At 54.4% G+C, this 22,536-nt stretch overlaps 1 protein-coding gene across 1 annotated transcript; it reads right to left on the bottom strand.

Annotated features, from left to right (window-relative positions):
- Positions 1 to 3,301: 3,301 nt before the first annotated feature.
- On the bottom strand, positions 3,302 to 21,961 carry BLK (BLK proto-oncogene, Src family tyrosine kinase). Its single transcript, XM_061199476.1, has 12 exons — positions 21,854 to 21,961; positions 19,525 to 19,579; positions 17,955 to 18,048; positions 16,945 to 17,043; positions 15,813 to 15,916; positions 11,382 to 11,528; positions 10,788 to 10,940; positions 9,361 to 9,540; positions 8,153 to 8,229; positions 5,473 to 5,623; positions 4,200 to 4,331; positions 3,302 to 3,507 (listed from the first exon to the last, which is right to left on the bottom strand). Exons 1-12 carry the CDS (start codon positions 21,959 to 21,961, stop codon positions 3,302 to 3,304), a joined length of 1,506 nt encoding a protein of 501 aa, XP_061055459.1.
- Between the last annotated feature and the right edge of the window lie 575 nt (positions 21,962 to 22,536).

Here is a 22,536-nt window from a genome sequence, read left to right as displayed (position 1 = left end):
ACCTACTGTATGTCTTGCACTGGGAAGGTAGAGTGGAAGATACAAAAGAAGAAATAATTATTATATTATGTCTATGTGTCACTATTTGCTATGGGCTGAATTTTGTTTCCCCTAAATTCCTATGTTGAAGTTCTAACTCCCAGGACCTCAGGATGTGGCTGTATTTGGAGACGGACCTTTTAAAGAGGTGATTAAATTAAATGAGGTTATTGGACTGGAACTTAATCCAACACGACTGCTGTCTCTGTAAGAAGAGGAGATAAGGACCAGACACACACAGAGGGAAGACCACGTGAGGACGAGGACACAGGGAGAAGATGGCCATCTGTAAGCCAAGGAGAGAGGCCTCAAAAGAAACAACTCTCCTGACACCTTGATCTTGGACTTCCAGCCTCCAGAGCCGTGAGAAAATAAATGTCTGTTGTTGAAGCCCCCCAGGCTGCAGGGTTTGTTACTGCAGCCAAATGCACCAACTCAAAGTCTCTTTAAATCCTGAAAACAACCCTGCAAGGGAGTCACTGCTCTTCCCTGCTTGTAGAAGGGAAAATTGAGGCTCAGAGGACTTGAGTTACTAACTCAAGGTCACACAGCTGGAAAGTGCTGGGTAAACCCAGGTCCCTGACTTCAACCCCCAGGGCTGCTCTTCTCGAAGTTCTGCCCCGAGGGTGGGAGCAGTGTGAGAGCAGACAAAGAAAATTCCTAGCAACCAATAGAGAACAAAACGCTGAGGGGCACAGTTGGAAGCCCACCCTGGGAGACAAAGAGGACAGGGGACACCCAGTTAAGGCCGTTGGAGATTGTGGATCAGGGTCTTTGAAGGCCTTTCTTTGGGGGCTGTCAAAATAATAAGAGCTCAGGCTTCCCTGGTGGCGCAGTGGTTAGGAATCCGCCTGCCAATGCAGGGGACACGGGTTCGACCCCTGGTCCGGGAAGATCCCACATGCCGCGGAGCAACTGAGCCCGCGAGCCACAACTCCTGGGCCCACGTGCCATAACTCCTGAAGCCTGGGAGCCTAGAGCCCCGGCTCTGCAACAAGAGTAGCCACTGCAATGAGAAGCCCTTGCAGCACAACGAAGAGTAGCCCCCGCTCGCCGCAACTAGAGAAAGCCCGCGCGCAGCAGCAAAGACCCAACGCAGCCAGAAAAAAGAAAAAAGAGCTAAAGTTTCTGAGCATTTACCATAAGACAGGCACTGGGATAAACATCCCATGTGTTCTATTTTGTCTAAACCTCAAAACAAGCCTATAACATAGGAGTTATTAGTGTGCCCATTTTCCAGATGAAGAAACCGAGACTCAGGGAAGTCAAGCAAAGCGTCTGAGTTCACACACCCGGGAGAGGAAGTGCTTGAATTTGAACCCAGGTGTATCCGATCTCAAAGGTCTTGCTGTTACTCATTTCACAATAGCACTGCAAATGCCCTGGCTCTGGGGAGGGAGGGAGAAGGGGAAGCACAAAATCCATGAGGGGTCCGAGGCTGGGCGTACTCCTTACCAGAGCTCTGGTTGGGGGGCAGCGGTCATAGGCTCCACTCTCTCAGGCCTGGGCCCCTTTCCAATACCCTCACACGGACAGCTTGTGGCTGGGAGAATACTACCTCCACAGCCATGAATAGGGGCTGGGGGCAAAGAGCGGGTTCAGATCCAGGGTCCAGCACTGGCCAGCTAAGAGCCTCTGGACAGGCCTGATGTGTGGAGTCTCTGCCGGTTTCCTCGTTTGGGCATAATAATGGTGACCCCCTGCCCGCCTCTCCATCCCTCCCGGGGCTGTTTGGGAACACACTCTGGAAACAGCAATACTATGCAGATGTCTGTCCTCCTTTGCTTGCTCGGCAGCCGCTCCGTGAGGCTCTCCCGGCCCAGCGTCCCCCATTCTCTGCTGCCGCAATCCAGCTGCCCTGCTTGGGGCCACAACCCTATCCTGCTACTAATGAGCTGTGTGACCATGGAAACACCGCGTGCGCTCTCTGTTGCTGGTTTCTTTCTCCGGTAATATTCCCACCTCCTTGACTGTCACATGATCAGAGGAGTCGCAACATGGCAAGTTGTTGGCCAGAGGTTCAGGGGGAGGGAGAGAGGAAAGAATAGGTGGAGCGCAGAGGATGGCGATGAAAATATTCCGTATGGTAGTGTGACGACATGGGATTATACATCCGTCCAAACCCACAAAATACAAGGCAAAGAGTGGATCCCAGCGTAAACCACGGACTGCAGTTAATAATAATGCGTCAGTGTTAGCTCATCAGCTGTAACAAATGTACTGCCACTACTGCAAGGTGTTAATAACAGGGGAAATTGGCGGTGGGGGCGGGGTGAGGGGTAAATGGGGATTCTCTACACTTTTCATTTATTTTTCTGTAAACCTAACAGCTCAAAAGAGGAAAATCTGTTATAAACAAAACAAAAACATGACACATGGGGAGCCTCCATGAACAGTGAGGAACCTGGAACCTTCCTTGGTGTTACCATCCCCGCCTCATCAGTTTAGGCGGCTGGTCCGGGCACCACCGGAGCCCAGGGCTGCTTCGCCTCCCCGGTGCGCGCACTGTCAGCTCTGGCGCTTTGCAGAGCAACGGCCCTCCCACCCGCGACCCCGACTCAGACCTGGAGGCCGAGGATTTCTGAGGTGAGAGCGCCACCTGCTGGTCCTACTCAAGCTGCCCTAAAAGGCAGTGACTGTCGGGTCTGCGCCCTTGTCCTGGGGGGCTGGGGGCTTGACTTTCACCCAGGGCCGTCCGCGAGCCCCTAGCGGCACCACTCATGCAACCACGAAGGTCATGTATGCGATGTCCAGGCTTGTCACCAGGAACGACACGGGAAAGGTGAGATCTCGTGACTTTATTACGGAAAAGTCCCAAAGTGCTGGAGCGCAGTATAGGTCAGGTGGGAGCCCGCGGGACTCAGGTCACCTGCGGTAGACTCCTGGCTTTTGGTGCCAGCACAGGAAGCCTTATATGACATGATGACAAACACTTACGAGTGTGCCAGGCACTATTCTGAACACCTTAGCGGGTCATCCTCGTGAAGAACATACGAGGTAGATACAACTGTGGTTCTTCCCCGTTGTGCCAATGAGAAGGCGGAGGCACAGAGAGGCTAAGTAACTCGCCCAGGGGCACACAGCCGGAGAAGGTTTGTGCTGAGATTGGATCCGGAGTCCAAGCCGTGACCCACCTGCCAGGCCGCTCTACCTCTAGTTTGCTCATCCGAGAAATGGGCGTGCTGACCCCTCCCTGCCTTTCCAGCCCATCTGGGGCTGAGGAAGCCGTCGGGTGAAGAGTCCTCGTCAGTTGCACACGGGCCTAGGGCTGCAGCTCGTACTGGCCCTCGGTGGCCGTGTGGAAGTCCTCGAGCACCGACTGCAGGAACTCAAAGGTGGGCCGCTCCTCGGGCCGGCTGCGCCAGCACTCGGCAATGACGCTGCTGTACAGCTCGGGTGGGCACGAATCTGGGCGCGGCATGCGGTAGCCGCGCTCCAGGTTGCGGATGACCTCGGGGTTGCTCATCCCTGGAGGAGGAGGGGACGCGGTTGAAGGGCGGCAGGGGCCCGCCAGGCACGGACCGCCATCTCCGCCCTCGCAGCCCGGCTGGTGCCACCTTTACGCATCCCACCATTACTTTCCATTGCTTGGAGAACAGCTGGAAACGAGGCTGTAGATTATCTCAGTGCGGGACAGTTCCTCCTGGATGGGACCCTACCTCGCTTACCTGTGACTGCGCGGCACAGGCAAGCATCACCCACTGCGCAGGTACTTGGTGAACAGGCCCCAGCCCCTCCCAGAGGCTGCTAAGAGGCCCCAGCCCTTCGGGCCTGAGGCTGGGGGGCTGGGGGTTGACCCTCAAGATGGGGCTTTGTACCCAAGGTGCAAGACCAAGGGAGGGGCCACCTGCCCTCAGTTGAGGGCAAACTAGTTGGAGGAAACCTGAGTTCAGACCCCGACCTTAACTGAATTCCAGGTTTGGGGACTCACTGACCTCTGCTGGATGAAGGGGACACAGCTCTGTTGCCAAGAGCAACGTTGAGGAAGGGGGTGGAAGCCCCGCCCCCAGAGTGGCACACTTGGGTTTCTGTTTCAACCATTGGGCTCCATTCTGACATGCAGGTGGGCAACCCCAGGCACTGAGGATGGGACATCTGCCATCACAGTCATCTCAGGACAGCCCTGAGCAGCAAGGTCGCTGCAGGATGCAGCCGCCTACCTGGGTAGGGCACACGGCCGTAAGTGATGATTTCCATCAGGAGGATTCCAAACGACCACACGTCTGCTTTGATGGTGAACACCCCGAAGTGGATGGCCTCTGGGGCGGTCCACTTGATGGGGAACTTGGCCCCTGTGAGAAAGCCAAGAGCAGCTTTGTGAGGCCGTGACCGACTGCCCCTGCACGCCCCCCAACTCCCTGCACTTCCTCCCCTACACCCTGTCCTGCCTGGCGGAGTTAGCGCAGCTGTGCCAGGCAGAGATGTATCCAGGGAGTCACTCAGACCCCTAGGACACGTGACCAGGAGTGTGCAGACCCTGGGGGTCCGCAGCATGAAAGGACAAATACCACCCCTGTCACCCGCTTTGGGTCTTTGCCCAGTGGGCTTCATTGGGCAACCAGCACGTGTTTCCATCTGGGATGGGAGAGTCCTTTTCCACCTCCCGTGAGTCTTGTTTACTATCAGGAACCCATGGCTTGGGAAAGTCATTTAACTTGTCCCTGCCTTAATCCTTTCCTGCAAAATGGAAATGGTGACACATGACTCATATACCTCCTAGGGTCACAGTGAGGAAGGAATTCAAATCCTGCTGCCTGTGAAGCCCAGCGGATGGCTGCAGCCCTGGCTGGCGTCCAGAACAGACCGCATGGCCCTGCCCTTGATCACCTGCACCTTGCCTGGCTTTATCCCCTGAAGTTCCCTCAGGGAACGAGGCATGTCAATCCTTCTCCCGCATCAACTGACTAATATGCTGAGCTAATTATGCTCACTAACTTGCTTGATGAAATGTATTGTGATCCTTTCAAATCCTCTCGTGAAGAGGATTTTTGCCAAAGTTTTACAAAGTAAAGCAGAGTGCCTGTGGAGACCCCAATTCAGGTATTAGGTTTTGCTGCTCATACTTTAGAGCAGTGTTTTCCAAAGTGTGTTCTGTGAACCCCTGGTTCTGTGGGAGGTTCACAGAAGTTACATGGAAAAAGCATTTGGGATTCCAATTAGTTTGGGAGACCCGAGGTGAGGCACAAGTACACTGTTCCTTAGCTGCAGGACTTCTCAGTGCCTTTAATATGCTGCTGTGGGCTGGGAGTCTCCAAGGGAGGGCTGGATGGACTGGGCAGTGTCTCCAAACTTACTCCCTCACAGAGCCACTCCTCCTGAGGCACCTGTGCTCTACAGAACACTTTAGGGAAACGCTGGACTAGCTGGGGGCAAGGCCAGAACTGCATGACACGAAGTCCAAAGGGACTTGGGGAGTTGGGAGGCTCGGCTCACCCTCTTGGGCAGTGTATTCATTGTCGATGATGCGGGCCAAGCCAAAGTCACCGATTTTGCAGCACAAGGTCTCAGACACCAGGATGTTGGCCGCCCTCAGGTCCCGGTGGATTGAATTCATCTGCTCGATATACGCCATTCCTTCTGCAATCTGAGGGAATGGGCCCCACGGTGAAGGCCAGCCTCCCTCGGGCAGAAGAAGGACTCCGGCCACCCTCTGCATCAGAGCCAGGGGCCCCGCCCCGCTCACCCACCTCTCCTCTCCTTCCAAGGGTCTGCAGGGGAGGAAGGTGGCAGAAGGCAGGCAGGAGAAAAGGAAGGTCTCTTGAGAGGGAAGGAGAAGAAAAGGAAGGGGCGTGAGAGGAGGGGAAGGCAGGAGGCTGGGGAGAGGGTTTCATTTCCTCAGCAAGTTGCAAGCACTGTTCCTGGAGCAGGGAGCCCTGGATTGGAATCATTGCTTAGGCTCCTTGGGGGAGGGGGTGTCACTGCCCTGGCATGGAACGTGAGGGGATGGGTCTCCAGGGCCCCAGGGTTGGAGTGAGCATTAGGTGAGACCCGGCGGAGGACCTAACCCAGCAGGATCCTGACGGAACAGAGGCAGTGAAAGAAGAGAGTTGTTTCTGTCCCAGATCACCAGCATCGGGCCAGGAGGAGCCGTTTAGCCAAAGAAACTAATTCAGGGTTTATTCACTGCACTCCCAGTGGATGGATGAAGAAACTGAGGCAGAGAATAGAAAGCCAATCTACCTCCTCAAAGCCAGCACTGGAATTGGTCCCACTCCTCCTTAGGCTTCCATTGTGCTGGTTTATTCATTTATTCATTCATTTATATATTATATTATATTTTCATATTTATTCCTTCGCTAAATCATTCCATCACACACACGTGTTGGTATGGTACTGTGAGGGCTATAAAGCTGAATACCAAATATCTTATATCTGGACAGCATTTAGCAGTATTCATCCCATTAACAAATAAGTACTGTATTGTATTCATGTATATATGTACTATATGAGCGGTATGAGAAATTAAAAAAAAAAAAAAAGGTCTAGCAGGACCCAGATCTGCTTTCAAGAAGCATCCACCAGGCACGATGCTAGGGGAACACATGACCAAGGTGCTCTCTGCACTTTCTTGTCCAGAAAAATTGAATAGAAGTGACCTTGACCTGGGTCGTGAACGTTGATTAGGATTCTGCCAGCTGAGAAGAGAGTCAAAGGCATCCTGGGCAGAGGGGACAGTCTGGGCAAAGGCTCCCAGATGTGACAGGACACGGGGGAGCTGCCGTGTGGCTGCAAAGTGGGGCACATGGGCTTGTGGTTGGAGGGGAGCTTGGCATTTCATGCCTTAGAGCAGGAAAAGGAGCGCCCAGAAGGCGCTGAGTGTGGGCGTGTGTGTGTGTGTGTGTGTGTGTGTGTGTGTGTGTGCACGCAGTGAGGTGTTAGCATGATCAGAATGTGGTTTAGAAGCTGCTCACCTGGAAGGTTCTGATTTTCTGGTTTCCTAACCTTCAGATTCTTGACCACACCTACTTATAAACTCAGGTGGCTTTTCACATCTTTTGCCTCTGGGTCACCCAGAGGATTGACTAAGAGACCGCGGAGAGAGAGAGAGAAGGAAAAGAATGGGGGGAAAAAAGAGTGGGCAGGCTGCTCCCTGCGCTGTGGTTTGAAACCGGTTACCAGCGTTAATTTTCCGAGACCACCTCAGCAGCCTGTTGGACCCAGCCTGCGCTCACCTCGGTGGAAAAAAGGGGTGGTGACCTCAGTTCCTGCCCTGATATTAACAGCAGATAACGGTAGAGGAGGAGGGGAGGGGCTGGTGTGGGACGCGGGAGGGTGCCTCTCTGCAGCAGGATGTGTGTGTGTGCGTTTATGTGTCTCACGGGCTGACCACAGACCGGAGCTTTTCTGCTGAGTTCCAGTTTTAACAGATGCACACTTGGAGCCACCAGATGTGCTTTGCTGCCGGGTAGAACCCTCAGCTAAAATCCCCGGGGAGGAAAGATCCCTCCTCTTCCTTTTGCTCTCTACCTCATGCCGTCTGAGTCTACAGAAGGCATTTGCGGGCACCATCTGCAGACAGGCGAGGTCACCACAAAACATGGGCCTACCGTGTGACATGGAATTCGTGGGAACTCTCTGGGTCTCCCACACCATCCTTTCCTCCCTCTCGTCCTTAGCAATAGAACCCACCTCGCTCCTTCACGGCTGCCCAGGATAAAGACTACATTTCCCAAGCTCCCTTGCAGTAGGTGTTGGCTGGAGACTGGTGGCCAGGGGGCTGGGAGAGCAAGGGTAGTGGGTGACTTTGGGGACGGGTCTGTAAAGGGAAGGAGGTGGGCTTCCCCGCCCACTGCCCCTCACTTCTTCTTGCTGGCTGAGGAAAACAAGATGCTAAAGTGTGAGCAGCCTCCCTGGGTGGGAAGATGACCTGCTAAGACCTGGAGGGTGGAAGAAACCTGGGTCCCTGTGACTCTGAGGAGTGGCCCCGCTGCCCACCCCAGACTGCCCACCTCTGGTGTTTACACGTTTAAGCCATGATGACTTTGGGCTCTCTGTCCTTCACAGCCCAGCCTAAATCTAATGGACACAACCTCTAAATAGTTGAACTTGTTAAGCCATGGGGACGGAGGAGAGGGTCTGGGGGCCTGGCCCGCTGCACTCGGTTCTCACAAACCTGGGCCGACATGTCGATCAGCCTTGGGAGGGACAATCGGTTACCTTCATCCGTCTTCAGGAAATCCAGCAAGCAGCCTGAGGAAAGAGAAGTTGCAGCTGCACTTGTGCAGAGTGACCCAACCAACCCTGGCTGGGCCGGCCTCTCAGGGTATGGGCTGCTCCCCACCTGCGGCAGGAAGTGGGTGGCACTCTGTTGGATCTCTTGTGCCCAGAGAACAAACCCACCCACAGCTACAGGTGCCTCTGCTCTACAGAAACTCCCATCTCAGTCCTCACAGCACCCAGGAGGTGCTGATCTGCTACCAGCTGCTCGGAGGATGTTAGGTCTCAGCCAAGTTCAGGGTCATGCAGCCAGGGAACCGGAGCAGAACCTGCTCATTCCCGGCACAACATTCCAAAGCATCTTCTTGCCCCCTTCGCCGTCTGTTGGCAGAGATTCTTCCTCCGAGGGCCAAGGGCACAAGAAAGCACCCGAATGGAGAGACCTGTCTCCTGGGTTGGTGCAGGGAACAAACGCAGCTGCTCTATGGCATCTAAAAGTCGGGGGATGCTCACCAGAGGGGTGGCTGAGAGGTGAGCAGGGGAGCCAGGTGGGCCCCCTTCATGACGACCTTTAAGGAACTGTATTAGCACAGCATGTTAGGATCTGACCAGAATCAGCGTGTGGTCAGGGCCACAGGAGGGGTGAGAAGGAGCCCCCTGCCCCGGGAGAGCGTGGCCACACCATGGACCTCAGAGGCCGTCTCGCCCAACCTCTCTTTTCATCCATGTTGTAAAATGCTCATAGGGTTGTAAAACGTTCCCTGAACTAGAACCGTCTCTGGACACCCAGCCTACTGTTCTCTGGACTTTGCCTCGCTCTGTCCTCCCCAGGGGGCATCAAGCAGTGCCAGGCACAAAAGGCGCACTCCAAAAATGCTGGTTCAAGGGCTCCTGCACCGAGGACACCGCTCTGTAAGGACCACTTATCCGTCATGTTCTCACCATCCTTCCCTCCGCCCCCCACGCACATGGAACACCCTAGATCTGAAAGATGTTGGCTAACTGATCCAGCCCATGGCTCAGTGATCTCCTGCGGAGGTCTCCTGGCCAGGCAAACCCACGGCAGCAGATCAGCCTCAGCCTCCTCGGCCCCCCAAGCCTGGACTCCCACCCTCAAGCCTCCCTGCCTCTGACTGAAGGATGCAGTCCCGGGCAGGGCACCACCTCTGGCCATGTACTCGGTCACGATGTAGATGGGCTCCTTGGTGACCACGGCGTAGAGACGGACCAGCCTCTCATGCCGGAGAGTTTTCATCAGGTTGGCCTCACCCAGGAAGGCCTCCGGAGACATGGTTCCCTCCTTCAAGGTCTTGATGGCCACCTTGATGTTGTTTTTGTAATAACCTGAGCCCCAGGGACGGAGAATGAAGACGACATTCAGAAGACCCAGAGGCTATGGGAGGTGATCCCTTAACCAAAATCGACCTAAGCTTCCAGGAGCCATCCCTGCTCTATAGATGGGGCACTGAGGCCACAGCACCCCCCCCGCCCTGCCCCCGGAAGTGGTCCTGGGCTGGAATGACAGCTCCTGAGAGAGATGGATGTGCCTGCTTACCTTGCGGGATGCCAGCTTGTCCCAGCCTCCCCCGCCAGACGGGAGCCCCAGGCAGTGGAGGAACTTACCCGGCCTGGGAGGGGGGCCATTTCACCTCCTTGCCCCTACACCCGGGTCTGGGGTGCATCTCTTGTCCTTCAAGTAGCCTGCCTCCTACCCCTACGTAATGAGTCTCTTCTACCACTTGATATCTTCAGCGTGGCAGGGAGCATTACAGCCCACGATAAAAGCATAGAGAACGCAGAGGGGGCCTGGGGACTCTTTCCCCCTTTCTGCGCCCTGTGATGTTTCCCTTACAGCGCCGGCACCTGCACACACCCACCCCCACCATGAGGTCCCCATCCACACTGAAGGGAGAAGGCAAGTCATGACTCAGACTTGCAACAATCCAGGTGGAGCTCCTGCCAGGGGTGCCTCAGGCATCAGTCCTGGGTGCCAGAGGATTCGGAGGGGGGGCAGCAGGATCCCACTGTGAAATCATGCCCAGAGACACGGACCTTTCCAGGTCTAAAATAAAGCACCTTGTGTTCTGAGAGTGCCCATACTGAGGAGAGGAGCGACCATCAACTGTAATTGAAGGTGAGGCCACAGGGGTCCAGAAGTTAAGGGACTGGCTAGTCTCACAGCTGCAAGTGGTGGCTTTGGTCTGTTACCAGAGTCTTGGGGCCCCTGGTTCACCGCTCACCACGGTTAACGTGCTGTTGCCACTCTATGAGTTAGCAAGGAGTTCCAGGTCACACACAAATCAATGGCAAAGGCAGCTCTGGGCAGCAAAGAACGAAGGAGGGACTGGGCTGAGGGGGTGGGAGAGTTGGATTCTACTCCTGCTTCACCATCATGTGCGGAACAGCTGAGGGCAAGTCACTTTAGTGTTCTATGCCTCCATTACCTCATCTGTAAAATGGGTATATAGCCGCAGTCCCTTCCCCCTCATAAGCCTTTATGGGAAGCATGATGCCCTGTGCAAATCCCGAGACTTCTGTGCTTCAGGACGCAGGACAGGGAGAGAGCGGCTCCTGGCGTGACACATACTCACCCATCCAGACTTCACCAAACTGCCCAGACCCAAGTTTCCTGAGCAGCTTGAGAGACTGCCGGGGGATTTCCCATTCATCCTGGGCCCAGGGGTTCTGGAGAGCCAGGCTCACACAGGGTTGGGTCAGCCTCTGGCACAAACCATCCCCTTTCTCTGCATTAGGAAAGAAGAAGTGGGGCTGGAGCCAGACTGGTCTCATTCTCATGGGAGCCATATCACTCCCAGCTGTGTCCCTGCCCCCTATTGCCCGCCCTACCCCACCCCTACCCCTCGTGCACACACCACACACACACAGCTCTCTGCATTCGTTTTGCATTAAGCAAGGAATGCTATCATTGTCTTGCTGTCTCTAAGACTGAAAATACTTGTTACTCTCCAAGTGGTCACAGCCAGTAGAGGGGATTAGGGACACAGAATGTGAATCATTATGTTGACAGTTGTCAACTCCTTAGGTCCAGCCTTGGGATAATCCTCCACCCCTCCACCAAGATGGCACCAATAATTCACACCATCCTGAGATCTTAGTGATAGAGAGATACAAGGGCTCCTCTGGTACAAGCCCCCCATGCCCCCTCATCAGATGCCCCCTCTTACTAGAATAGTGCTGCACCAAAGCCTGCAGGGTGGGGAAGGTGTTTCGGGGGGAGATGTAATAGCCGCCTTCATCCAGGGAGCGGATCTTATAGTGTTTGATCACCTCCCCCTGGGTGGTCACATCCTTCACAGATAGAGAAAAGGCACCTGGAGGGTTAATAAAGACACGTACATGAGAAGTAAGGCATAAAGAAGGAAAACCAGGACTGGGATTTGGGCTTCATTTCAATACCCTGGAAAAATGTTCCCCGAATTCTGCTCTCCATTTTGACCACTTCCATCAAAAGTTACCTTTTCCTTCATCTCACCCCCCACCCTCCTGGAAGCCTTTCCTCTCAGCTCCATCTGACTCTATCCTTGACGTTCCTCCCCAAATCTCCAAAAACTCAGCCAGGGAATCCCAGAACTCTGGAGCAGGCAGGATGTTATCTTAGCAATCAGGCTGTCCCCCAACTTGGGCCCTGGGGCTTGGGGACCCTTTGCCATGGGATATTGAGAAATATAGAATTGTTGGAGGGACTAAGAGATTGACTCATTCATTCATTCATTCATTCCAGCTGAAAGGCTGACCCTACCCCACATGCAATAGCAAATTACAACCCCAAGCACTCCTGTCCATGGGGGAGAACATAATAAGACACTCCCCAGGGGTTCTGTTCAAATCCATACACACATCTAGGTATTCTGTCTTCTACGTTAATGTAGCAGATGCCAAGCGTTAAGAGCAATTTAGGTGGCAAGAGTTTTCAGCTGAAAAACATTCCACGAACTTGATGTTTTTTACAAAGCGCCTCTGTCCAGCTCTCTGGGCACCACACTCCTCCACTCTTATTTGGAAGATGAGGAAGCTGAGGCCCAGAAGGGGGATGGCGCTTTGCCCCAGGGCCCTCCGCTGGCCAGCGGCAGGCTTGGCGGCTCCCGTGCCCTTCCTAAGGGCGCGCCTACCGCGAGCAGTACCACCCTTCCCCGCCAGGTGTCAGGCTTGGACACCTCTTGTTCTGGGTGTGGGCGCTTGATTTTGCTCTGCGGTGTTTGTCTTCAGGCGTCTTTCCTCCCCCATCAGCCCATCTCAAATCCCTTCTCCCCTAACCCTTGGCCATTGCGCGTCTCTTACTGCCCACCTGCAAAAGGATGCGGAGAAGCCTTGCGCCCCGCGGCGCGCCCTGCCTCCGCCACAGCCCGCCCCACGCGCCCGACCCCAGCCCAGCCCGCACGCGGCAAACTGTGGCCCCGACTTCGCCCCGGGTGGGTGCAACGCGCCCCGGTATCTCAGGAACCAGCGAGTGGCTCTAGTGAGTCCATTCATCCGCGCGTCACCCTAGTGAGGAAAGGAGCTGTTCTCCCCATTCCCTCCGCTGCACTCTGCTTGCGAATCCTCGAGATCAGCCAAGGAGACCGGGCTCTCCTCCAGCAGTGCCGCGGAAGCTCTGATTTAGGGCCTCTCTCTTGTGTGGGCTTCTCCTAGGGCCTGTCCCGAATATCTTTTTACAATCTGGCATTCCTTCCTCTTAAAGGGGACTTCAATCCTTGCGGTTCACAAAATCTGGATCCCCTTGTCCTGTCTCCATGCTGCGTGTGGGCTGCGCTGGGCATAGGCAAGGCTGGGCTCCCAGAGATCGAGATTTCTTAACACCGTAAGGACCACCTGCCCTGGAACTGGGAAACGAGTCAGTCCTCACACAGATACCAATTAAATGAAGCTTGAGAAGCTAAGGGATGTCCTGGAGGCCTCTCGGGGCTAGAACTCGCTCCCTGGCTTCTGGGGGCAGTGTTCCTTCGCCATCTCCCATCCTCTGTCTGTGGCCTCCAGGGGCTTTGGAGTTCGGTGGAGTGTGGGCATGTGTATGCGGGGATGTGTACGTGTGCGTGGGGTCCTGAAGCCTCAGCTCCATCTGGCCAATCCCAGCCTGGACTAGCTGGGGAGGGGGGCAAGGGCAGGAGGAGACACCCGCCGCCCTTAGAGACCCCTTCCTCCTTCACACTGAGGTTGGGGACGCCCTTTCCCTCCAGGGGGCCCCTTAGCAATAGGCAACAATTAAAACATCATTTCCGGGTGAAATGACGTGATGTCTGGGATTTGCTTCAAAGTAAGAGTGGTGGGTGGCGATATACACAAAACGAGATTAGCTGGGTTGATTATTGTTGAAGCTGGGTGTTGGGTACAGGGGCTCCATTATACTGTTCGCTTTACTTCCGTATGCGTTTGAAATATTCTACAGCCAACAAAACACTTATGTCATCTCTAATGATTCCCATATTGTTTCTTGGACATAGGTGCACTGCTATTCACATGGAGTAGTGGCAATATCCTAATATGTATGTGTATATAATTTAATGCATCCATGGGTGCATCTCAGGAAATTCTGCACAGAGCACCCCAACGCACCATTGCATCCATCCACCTCCCCAACCTGGCTCTGACCCTTTGAGGGTCAGTGAGCTGCGGGAGCTCCCCTGAGCCACCAGTGGGTTGTAAGCAGCTCTCTTTGTCCAGCTTTTGCTGCTTTAGTGTTTCCACTCACTGCAGTTCTCAAGCCATGGATGGAGCTGAGGGGTAAGCCAGAGGGCAGGGAAGGGGTGGTGCTCCCACCAGGAAAGCCCTGTCCATTCTCTTTGCCCCAACACAGGGGGCCAGGCTTACAGTCCAGCCACCCTCTCTCCCCTTCACCTCCGATGTCGCTGCTGCCACCTCCTCTCCTGTAACAGGTCCCTCTGTGCAGTGTCCTGATAACAAAGGCTTTCTTCACCCTGTTTGGGAAACTCCCCTCCATCCACCCAGGTTAGGCCAGTTTGACACGTTTTAGAGCTTCTGAAGATTTTCGGTGCCCCTCAGATGATCTGGGCCCTGACGCTTGTTCACTGTTGGTCTTGAATGAGTCACTTCTTCCCTCAGGGAGTCAGTTTTCTCATCTTTCAAATGGGGGTATTGGCCCAGTATCTCAAAGATGGAAGATTAGTGGCAAACGTGTACCAGGAAGCATATGTAGCAAGGTTCATAGCAGCACGTTCATAACAGCCCCAAACTGGAAACAACCCCAAGTCCACCAACGTTAGCGTGGAGAAATAGCAATAACTTATGGAATATTCATATAGTAGATTCCGTATAGCAGTCAAAGTGAACAGACTGTTGCTATCCTCAACAACACGAGTGAGTCTGTCATGGGCTGAATTGTGTCCCCCCTCTCCCCACTAATTCCTGTGTTGAAGTCCTAACCTCCAGTACATCAGAATGTGACTGTCTTTGGAAATAGGGTCTTTAAAGAGGTGATTACATTAAAATGAGGTCATTGGGGTGGGCCCTGATCCAATATGACTGGTGTCCTTATAAGAAGAGGGCATGAGGACACAGACACACACACAGGGACAACCATGTGAGGACACCTTGATCTCAGATTTCTAGCCTCCAGAACTGTGGGAAAACACATTTCTGTTGTTTAAGTCCCCCAGTTCCTGGTACTTTGCTTCAGAAGGCCTGGCAAACGAATACAGAATCTTACAGTGTTGAGTGAAAGGAATAGGACACACACAAAAACTAAAATAGTATGATTCCATTTGTATAAAGGTGAAAAACAGACAAAACATGGGTGGTAAAACTATAAAGAAAGATAAGGAAGGATTTCCATCCAAGTCAGGACAGTGGTGGCTTCTCTGGTGGGTGGGGAGGTGAATCAGAAAGGGGCACCTGTGGGGCAGGGAGAGGGGCTCTGGGTGTCTGGAATGTTCTCGCTCTTGTGGTTACAGAGGTATTTACTTAGCATGACTCTATGTTTATAATTATGCACTCATTTATAATTTATGCAATTTTTAGATGTGTTTTATACTTTATAGCAGAAAGAACTTTGAGGAGGAAAGACAGAGAGAAAACTAAAGACAGAGAAAGAGAAAACCCAGTGGCCTGAGGGTGGTGGCAGAAACGTTCTGCTCGGTCAGTGGGTTTGAATCTATGAGTCCCCCAGATCTCAGTGATCACTGCCCCCTCCTTGTATATCACAAACTTATACCTCACAGGCTCCTGGAAGTGTCTGAGTCACAGCCTTTAGCTGAGATTATCTCTAAGGATTCTTTCAGCTCCCAAATCCTTTGATTCCAGACGTGGCCCTGGGTCACACCCCCTCTTCCGCCCCCGCCAGCCTCAGCACCCCTGCTGACTGAGGCAGTGCGAGACCAGCCCGAGATGGGAGCCGCTCTCGTGCTGGGCACGTTTCCAGCGGGGCCCTGCGAGAACTGTCCATGTGTACAGCCTCACGCTCAGTTACCGGATACCCGTGGGCTGTCCTGGCTGGCCTGATGTGGGAGGGACCCCCCGGGGCGGACGCTGCCAGGTTCTCCTGCCTAGCACCCCACACACTGGCCCCCTCCCAACTCCCAGAAGCAAGGCCGCAGGTGGGGCTCCCGGGCTGCACAGGGAGGGCAGCGGAGGCCCAGGCTTACCTTTGCTGGTTTCGCTCTCTCTAATAAGAAAGGAGCCGACCTTATTGATTGGAGCCAGAAGCTGCCTCTCGGCATCTCTCCGGCAAATTGATCTAAAGAACCACCTGGAAAAGAAAAGCACAAAGGCAGACAGACCTCAGAGAGTGGTCACACTCCCGGGGATATTGTCACCCAAGTCCCTTCCCTCCAGAGATAAAATGTGTTCCTGTTGCCAACTGAACCCTGAGCTGAGCCCCTCACATTTTGATACAGGAAATGCCCCTCGGTCCCTTTCCCTGCTGTCAGCGATGGACTTGGTGTTTTCTTGAAATGAAAGGAGAGCAGTATTTGGTGCCCTTTGTTAATTTTGCTCTGGGAGAATGCACCTGACACCTTCCCTCACAGCCCACCCTCCTTGGGGTCGGGTCTCTAGTGCCCCTTGAGCACAGGCTGGTCAGGGTGGATGTGCCCCGGCCTCACGCTGGTCCAGGGACAGGCACAGGGCCGGGCGTGCTGGGCAAGGAGCCCTCCGGAGGGTGAGCATCGCTGGATGGGAACACTAGGCGAGGCGGCAGACCTGTGCCAGCTCGTGAGTTTGACAGACTCTGAGCTCCTTCAGGGCAGGGGTCACGTCATAATGGGTTTTGCATCCTCCCCGGTCCTGGGCAGAGCTGGGGCTCTGGCTCTGTTTGCTCAGGGCACTAATGCTCGAGGCCCTGGCTGGTGCCGTGTGCAGGTGGGTTATGAGGATGCTGGGGCGGAGCTGTCCCCTAAGGCCCCCATCCTGTGAGTCCCCCGAGGTGCAAGCCCTGAGTCCTGCCCTGGAGGCAGGGGAGGAGCGTGGCTGATCAAGGGGGTGGGACATGGGGTCGTCTCTATCAGGTTAGCCAGGAAATGGGCAGCTCCCATTTCACAGATGGGAAGGGTGAGATGGGCTCCCTGAGTGACACCCTCAGTGTCACACAGAGATTTAAACGTTGCTGGGACATTAGACAAGCCTTTCCCAGCGGCACCAAGTCCCCACCCCTCTCCTGCCCCCTCCGTGCCGGGTTCACACCCTGCTCTGCTCTTTAGCTACTTTCTGGCTCTGCCCTGCACAGACTAGAAGCAGCCAGCACACGCCTCCGCTCTGAGGGGCCGTCTGTCCACCTACTTTTCCACTTCCAGGGTCTCTATTCGGGTCACAAAGTTGCTGGGCACGTAGCCTTCTCTTCCTGTGATGAGAGACTTGGCCAACCACCAGTCTCCAGCCCTAGGTGGGAAAGAAAAACAAAACAGGTAGCGGCTCCCACGGGCCTCTCTGGGCAGCTCACAGCTCACAGCATCTCACCCCTGGGAGGCAGAGGATTCGACAGGCAGGTGGTCGGGCAGAGGGAGGGAACCGGGGCCAGTGGCTCAGTGATGCGGGGTGTCCAGGTCATTCCAACTCGCCAGCATCCGATGGGCCCAAGATGCTCCTGGTCCAGGGAAGGAAAGGGAACAACGCAGCCTCCAGGGGAGGTTTGTCTCCATAGCCTGATCCACCAAGAGGGCCCCAGTCCTCTGGTGAGCCGCCTTCCTCTCGATTAATGGGACACGTTTAGGGTTTGGGGAGTGAGTTTGGACTGGACGAGAAAGACAGAAACAAGGAGGGCTGCGGAGGAGAGGACCAACCGGAGCCCACAGATGGTCAAAAGGTCAGGGCCTTCACACTTCATCACAGAACATCAAGAAATAAAGGAGCCCTCAGGCTCCACAGGACAACCCCAACGTGCGAGAGAGTAGCTTTAGAGCAGTTTCTGAGAAGAAACCCTGGATAAACTAAAGCTGAATTCACGGGTAGGGTCTCACGCGAGATCTTGTCTGGCAAGGGAGACAAATCTGGACCCAACAGACTCCAGCCCAGAGCTGTGATGGAGCAGCCAGGCAAGCGTTGTGGGCATCAGGAGGGCTTCATGGAGGAGGTGACGTTAAAGGTGGGTTTTGAAGGAAGAGTAGGATTTTGACAGCAGAGCAGGAGGTAGTGAATACGAACCCCTACTACCGAGTGACTGGGCTGGGCTGAGGGGCAGGGCACTGGAGAAGATATTCTGGAGGCAGCCATGCAGGGCAGCGTGTGGGGGGAAAGGTAGGTGGGCGGGGGTGGGGTCCTGCAGTCACAGGGACGGTGTCCGGGACACTTACTCCTTCAGGATCTGCAGCTTCTCTCCCTTCATCATCTGCAGGTCCCGGTCGTTCACGGCTTTGTAGTCATACAGGGCCACCACGAAGTGTTCCTCTAGGGTGAACAGGGAAGAGATGGTCACTGCTTGGGCTGCTAGAGCAATGGTAGGGGCTGGAAAAATCCCGAAGATCTAGGGAGATCGGCTGTGTGGACCTGAGGGCCGCAGACCCACGTCTGTGAACCATCCCTTATCACTTCGGAGGCCATGACCCTCCCCTCTCTTCCCCTTCTCCCCCTGCCCTCCCTGCCTCTGTTCCAAGGGGAGTAGTGGTCTCGGAACGTAGCAGCTGTAACTTGGACCTGTAACGGTACCCAGGGCCCTGTCACAGTGCCCAGACGAGCTGCTGGTCCCTGGAACGGAGCGGGCTCCGGAGCTTGGCTTAGCGTCTTCCCAATGACCACTGCTTTTCTGCACAGCAATGGGGAGCCAAGACCCCCCGCCCCGGAAAAGGTCACCTGGAGACCACTTAGCGTCCCCAGAAGTAGATGACTCAGCTTTGTCACCAAAGTGTGGCTGTTCACCTCCCCTCGGCGGTAAGGGGGGCTGGAATAGATGACACAGGCCTCCTCCGGTTCTGAGATTCAAGTTCTCGTGCCAAAGGCAGTTGGTTTTACTTCCTTCTCCTGGGCTTCCTTCCTGGAGATGCGAAGCCCCCGGCAGGAAGTAAGGATCCCCCCTAACGGTAATTAACCGTGATCCTCAGCAGGATAAGAAACACCAGGCACCAGGCGAGGCCACTAACGGGGTTCCAGCTCTTGACTGACAGACTCTGAGCTCCTTGGCGGAGGGGCCCCATCGTAATTAGTTTTGCATCCTCCGCAGTCCTGGGGCAGAGCCGGGCTCTGGCTTGTTTGTTCAGTGCAGTCGTGCGAGTGCTCTAATGCCTGAGGCCTCCCGGTGCTGGATGCAGGTGTGTTATGAGGATGCTGGGCCAGAGCTCTCCCGGAAGCCCCATCCTGTGAGCCCCCTGCCCAGGCCTCAACCCCCGACCCCAGAGGGCCGAGGTCATTCATTATGTCACCTCCACAGTCTGGCCCATCAGAGTGGAAGTGGAGATCGAGGGTGGTTAGAAGGCCGGCAGGGGGCCTTTGAAAGCGGGCTGGGAAACTAGATATGGGAAACTCCATATGGAACAGAGCAAGGGCTCGGACGCAGAGCCATCGGCCTTCGCCCTTGGAGGTTGGGAGCTAGAATTTTTGAAAGCCTGGGTTTGACGATGCTGTTTGTATTTGCTGTAACTCTTTTGGTGCTCATTCGTAGTTTGTAAAGTCTTTAAAAAAAAAAAGCCCACCCAGGCTCAGGTACACTAAATGAGCTGGTGCTTGGCTCCTCGAGAGACACCCCCCAAGGGCAGGTGAAGCCTAGGGCACCTCACTCAGCCTCCCCCCAGGCCTTCTCCTCTCCGACCCTCAAGGGCCCGTCTTCCCCAGGAAGCCGCTCCCACCTCGGCCCCTGTTCCAACTGCACGAAGCCGGGGCCCGGAGGATGTGGCCAGGGGAGCCTCAGCTGCCGAAGCAGCCCCTTCTTACCTTGGTCCGGGTGCGTGGTGCCAGGAGCGGGGGGAGCCAGGTGGTTAAACACGACCTAGAGTGGAAATGCACGCGCTCTGTGTTAGGTCACGGCCCCAAGGCCTGGGCAGGGCAGGAGGGGTGAGACTGCTGGGTGCCAGCTGGAGGGTCTGAGGGAGCCTCTCTGCTGGCCCAGGAGGCTGCACAGGTAAATTCTACACATGCTGCCTCAAGCCCCAGGTGCCAGTGCCACCTCCCACAAGCCGGGACCACCTGCCCAACCACACACGCGGCTGGAGGAGGGGTACGTGGGGATGCCCCAACTTTGTAAGAGGCAGCTGTGGAACTGTGAGGGGAAGCCGTATCACCTGGGTTAAAATCCTGGTTCTTCTTTAAAAGACGAAATTGCAAAAGAGTATTTGCTCTCAAGGGATATTATTTTAAAAGCGTATTTCCCTCAAACTCAACAGATGTATTCCCAGGTATGTACCCTGTAGAGAAACCTTTGTACTGGAATGCTCCCAGAAAAAAAATTAAAAAAATAAAAATCGTTGAAGTTTGGTCACCCTTTGACCAAAGATAGACAAACTGAAGCGAGTCATGCAACGAAACCTGGGGCGAGTTCGTGGCTACAGCCCCAGGCATCCACGTGGGTAAAACCCACAAACGTAATGGATATCCAAAACCCACGCCTTGGACGAATACGTGCTGTCTGATTCAAATGATTTAAAGTTCACAACGGGTAAAATCAAACTGAAGAGTGTTTAGAAACACATACATATGTGATCACACCAAAAAAGCGAAGCTAAGGAATGATAAACACCCTCAGGATAGTGGGGCCTGGGGTGACGAGGATAGACTGGGGACAGCAGACAGTCTCAACCGGTCACCTTCTACTTCTGAAGATGACGGGGCTCTTCATTTTGCTCTTTTTTCAACTTGACATATGTGTTACAAATTTTTTTTTTTTTTGGCCACGCAGCATGTGGGATTCCCCCACCAGGGATCAAACCCGTGGCCCCTGCACTGGGAGCATGGAGTCTTAACCACTGGGGCCGCCAGGGAAGTCCCCAAATATTCTTTTTGTATTCCATATTTATTGAACACAATTTTGAAGTAGCATGTTGCAAAATGGCATGTATAGCGTGGTTCCATTGACAATCTAAACATGTAATATAAATAACCCACAGAAAAGGGGTCTGGAGGCGGGAGCTCTGAAGTGCTAACTCCAGGTATCATTGGGCAGTGGAATAATGAGTATTTATAATTTTTTTCCAAAATTAATAGATATGATGTGACTTTTAAAAAAGTTTAAAACCTTCCAGGCTCTACTACTTATTAACATATAACGAACACAGTCGAAGTCGGCGTTTACCCAGTCGATCATTCATTCATTCAACAAACATTTCATTGCTACCTGCCAAGCCCTGCACTAAATTGGGACACGGATAGACAAGATTTCTCTAGGAAACAGGATTGGCAATCCCCCCTCTCCTCCCCCATCAGGTCACTGTCAGAATAAAGCAATGGCCAGTCGAATGTGCTGGTGAGGGTTGGGGGACCCAGGCATGACTCCCAACTGCCCCAAACCAAAAGGGGGTAGGTGGCTGGGCGGGGGAGACACGAACATCATTATCTAAAAGTGCCTCTTTGGGAATGCTACCGTCAAAGGGTGCCAACCGCTTCGTGAACAGACCAGAACTGCATGACAGGCTCCATGAGAACTTGAGGGCCTGCTGCAGAGGAGAGGGCCCCTCCAGTCCTAGGCTGCCTTATCCCAGGACGGCAAGCTGCTTGGAATGCCAGCAGCAGTGCCATGAAGGGGACAAGGACCATCAGGAGCTTCTGGGCAGGGGGTGGGGGCAGCAGATGTTGCTAAATGCCCCAGACCTCCCCTCACCCCACCCTTTCTTCAAGTTGACATTTTTGATATCCTTTCCTCTTCAAGGCTGCCCGTGTGCATTGAAAACTGGCTAAGAATTACCGGGAGCCCCCTAGGCCCGGTCCTGTGCCTTGCACACCTGCATATGGTCACGTCCCCATCAGAAAGGCATTCTTACTGTACCCATTTTACAGATGCAGACACTGAGGCACAGAGGAGTTAAGTAACCTACCTGGAAGCACACCGCTCATCGATTTAAGCTCGGCAATCTGGCTGCTAAGCTTGGTACTATGCCACCACTGCGACGTGGGCCGGGGTGGCAGTGGGAGGGGCCTACTTGTTGGTGCCCTGCGTTGTCTAGAGATGGCGCTGGTGCTGGCTGGAGACCAGCAGCAGCTCCCGAGCCGCGCGGGGGGGCTCCGTGTGCCCCTCTCCCACCCCCTCCAGCTGCGCACAGCAGTCACTCACCAGGGGCGGCAGTGGTGGGGCCTCTTTGCCCTGGGTGCTGGCCTTCACGGGGCTCCATCTGCCCTTCCCCTTCTCCTTGACCTGCCTTTTGCTGCTCACCACTCCCATCCTGTCGGAGAGCACACAGCAGGTTGGCGATGTGAGTAGGTTTTCAGAGCCTCTGTGCACAAGAGCATCCCCAAACCCCTTCCGGTTGCCGAGTAGAAAGGTGGGGAAGCAGGGGGGCAGTGAAGGTCAAAGTCAGAACATGGGGTCAGAAGGGGCTTGGGTGGGCTAAGCTTGCTTCCATCTTTTTCCCCAGAGCAGGAAGAAGTGGCCCAGAGAGGAGAGACTCCTGGGTTTAGGACACAGAGATGGTCTGGCCTGAGGAAACTGCCAGAAACCGCCGGGGTGGATCCCAGGCCCCTGAGGGTAGGAGCCTTGCCATCTAGAAAGAGGCTGACCAACGTGTCTGGTGGTCTGGGTTTCAGTCTTCACTTGCGAAAGTCACATTCCCTCTCTTGGCCCATGTTAGAATATTCTGAGGTTCTTTCCAGCTCAGATTTTCAGGTGAGATGCTGTAATTTAGGTCACAAAGATAGTACAGGCATCTAATGCCAACTTTTCAATAATATTGGGGAATCTTCTTTAGAGGTGAGTGAAATACGATCAAGATTTTTCTTGGGTAAAGAATCTTCAAATGA

Source organism: Eubalaena glacialis, chromosome 9, assembly GCF_028564815.1.
Source record: "Eubalaena glacialis isolate mEubGla1 chromosome 9, mEubGla1.1.hap2.+ XY, whole genome shotgun sequence".
NCBI lineage: Eukaryota > Metazoa > Chordata > Mammalia > Artiodactyla > Balaenidae > Eubalaena > Eubalaena glacialis.
The sequence above is the reverse complement of the archived record's forward strand: the minus strand, read 5'-3'. Positions and strand labels throughout refer to the sequence as shown.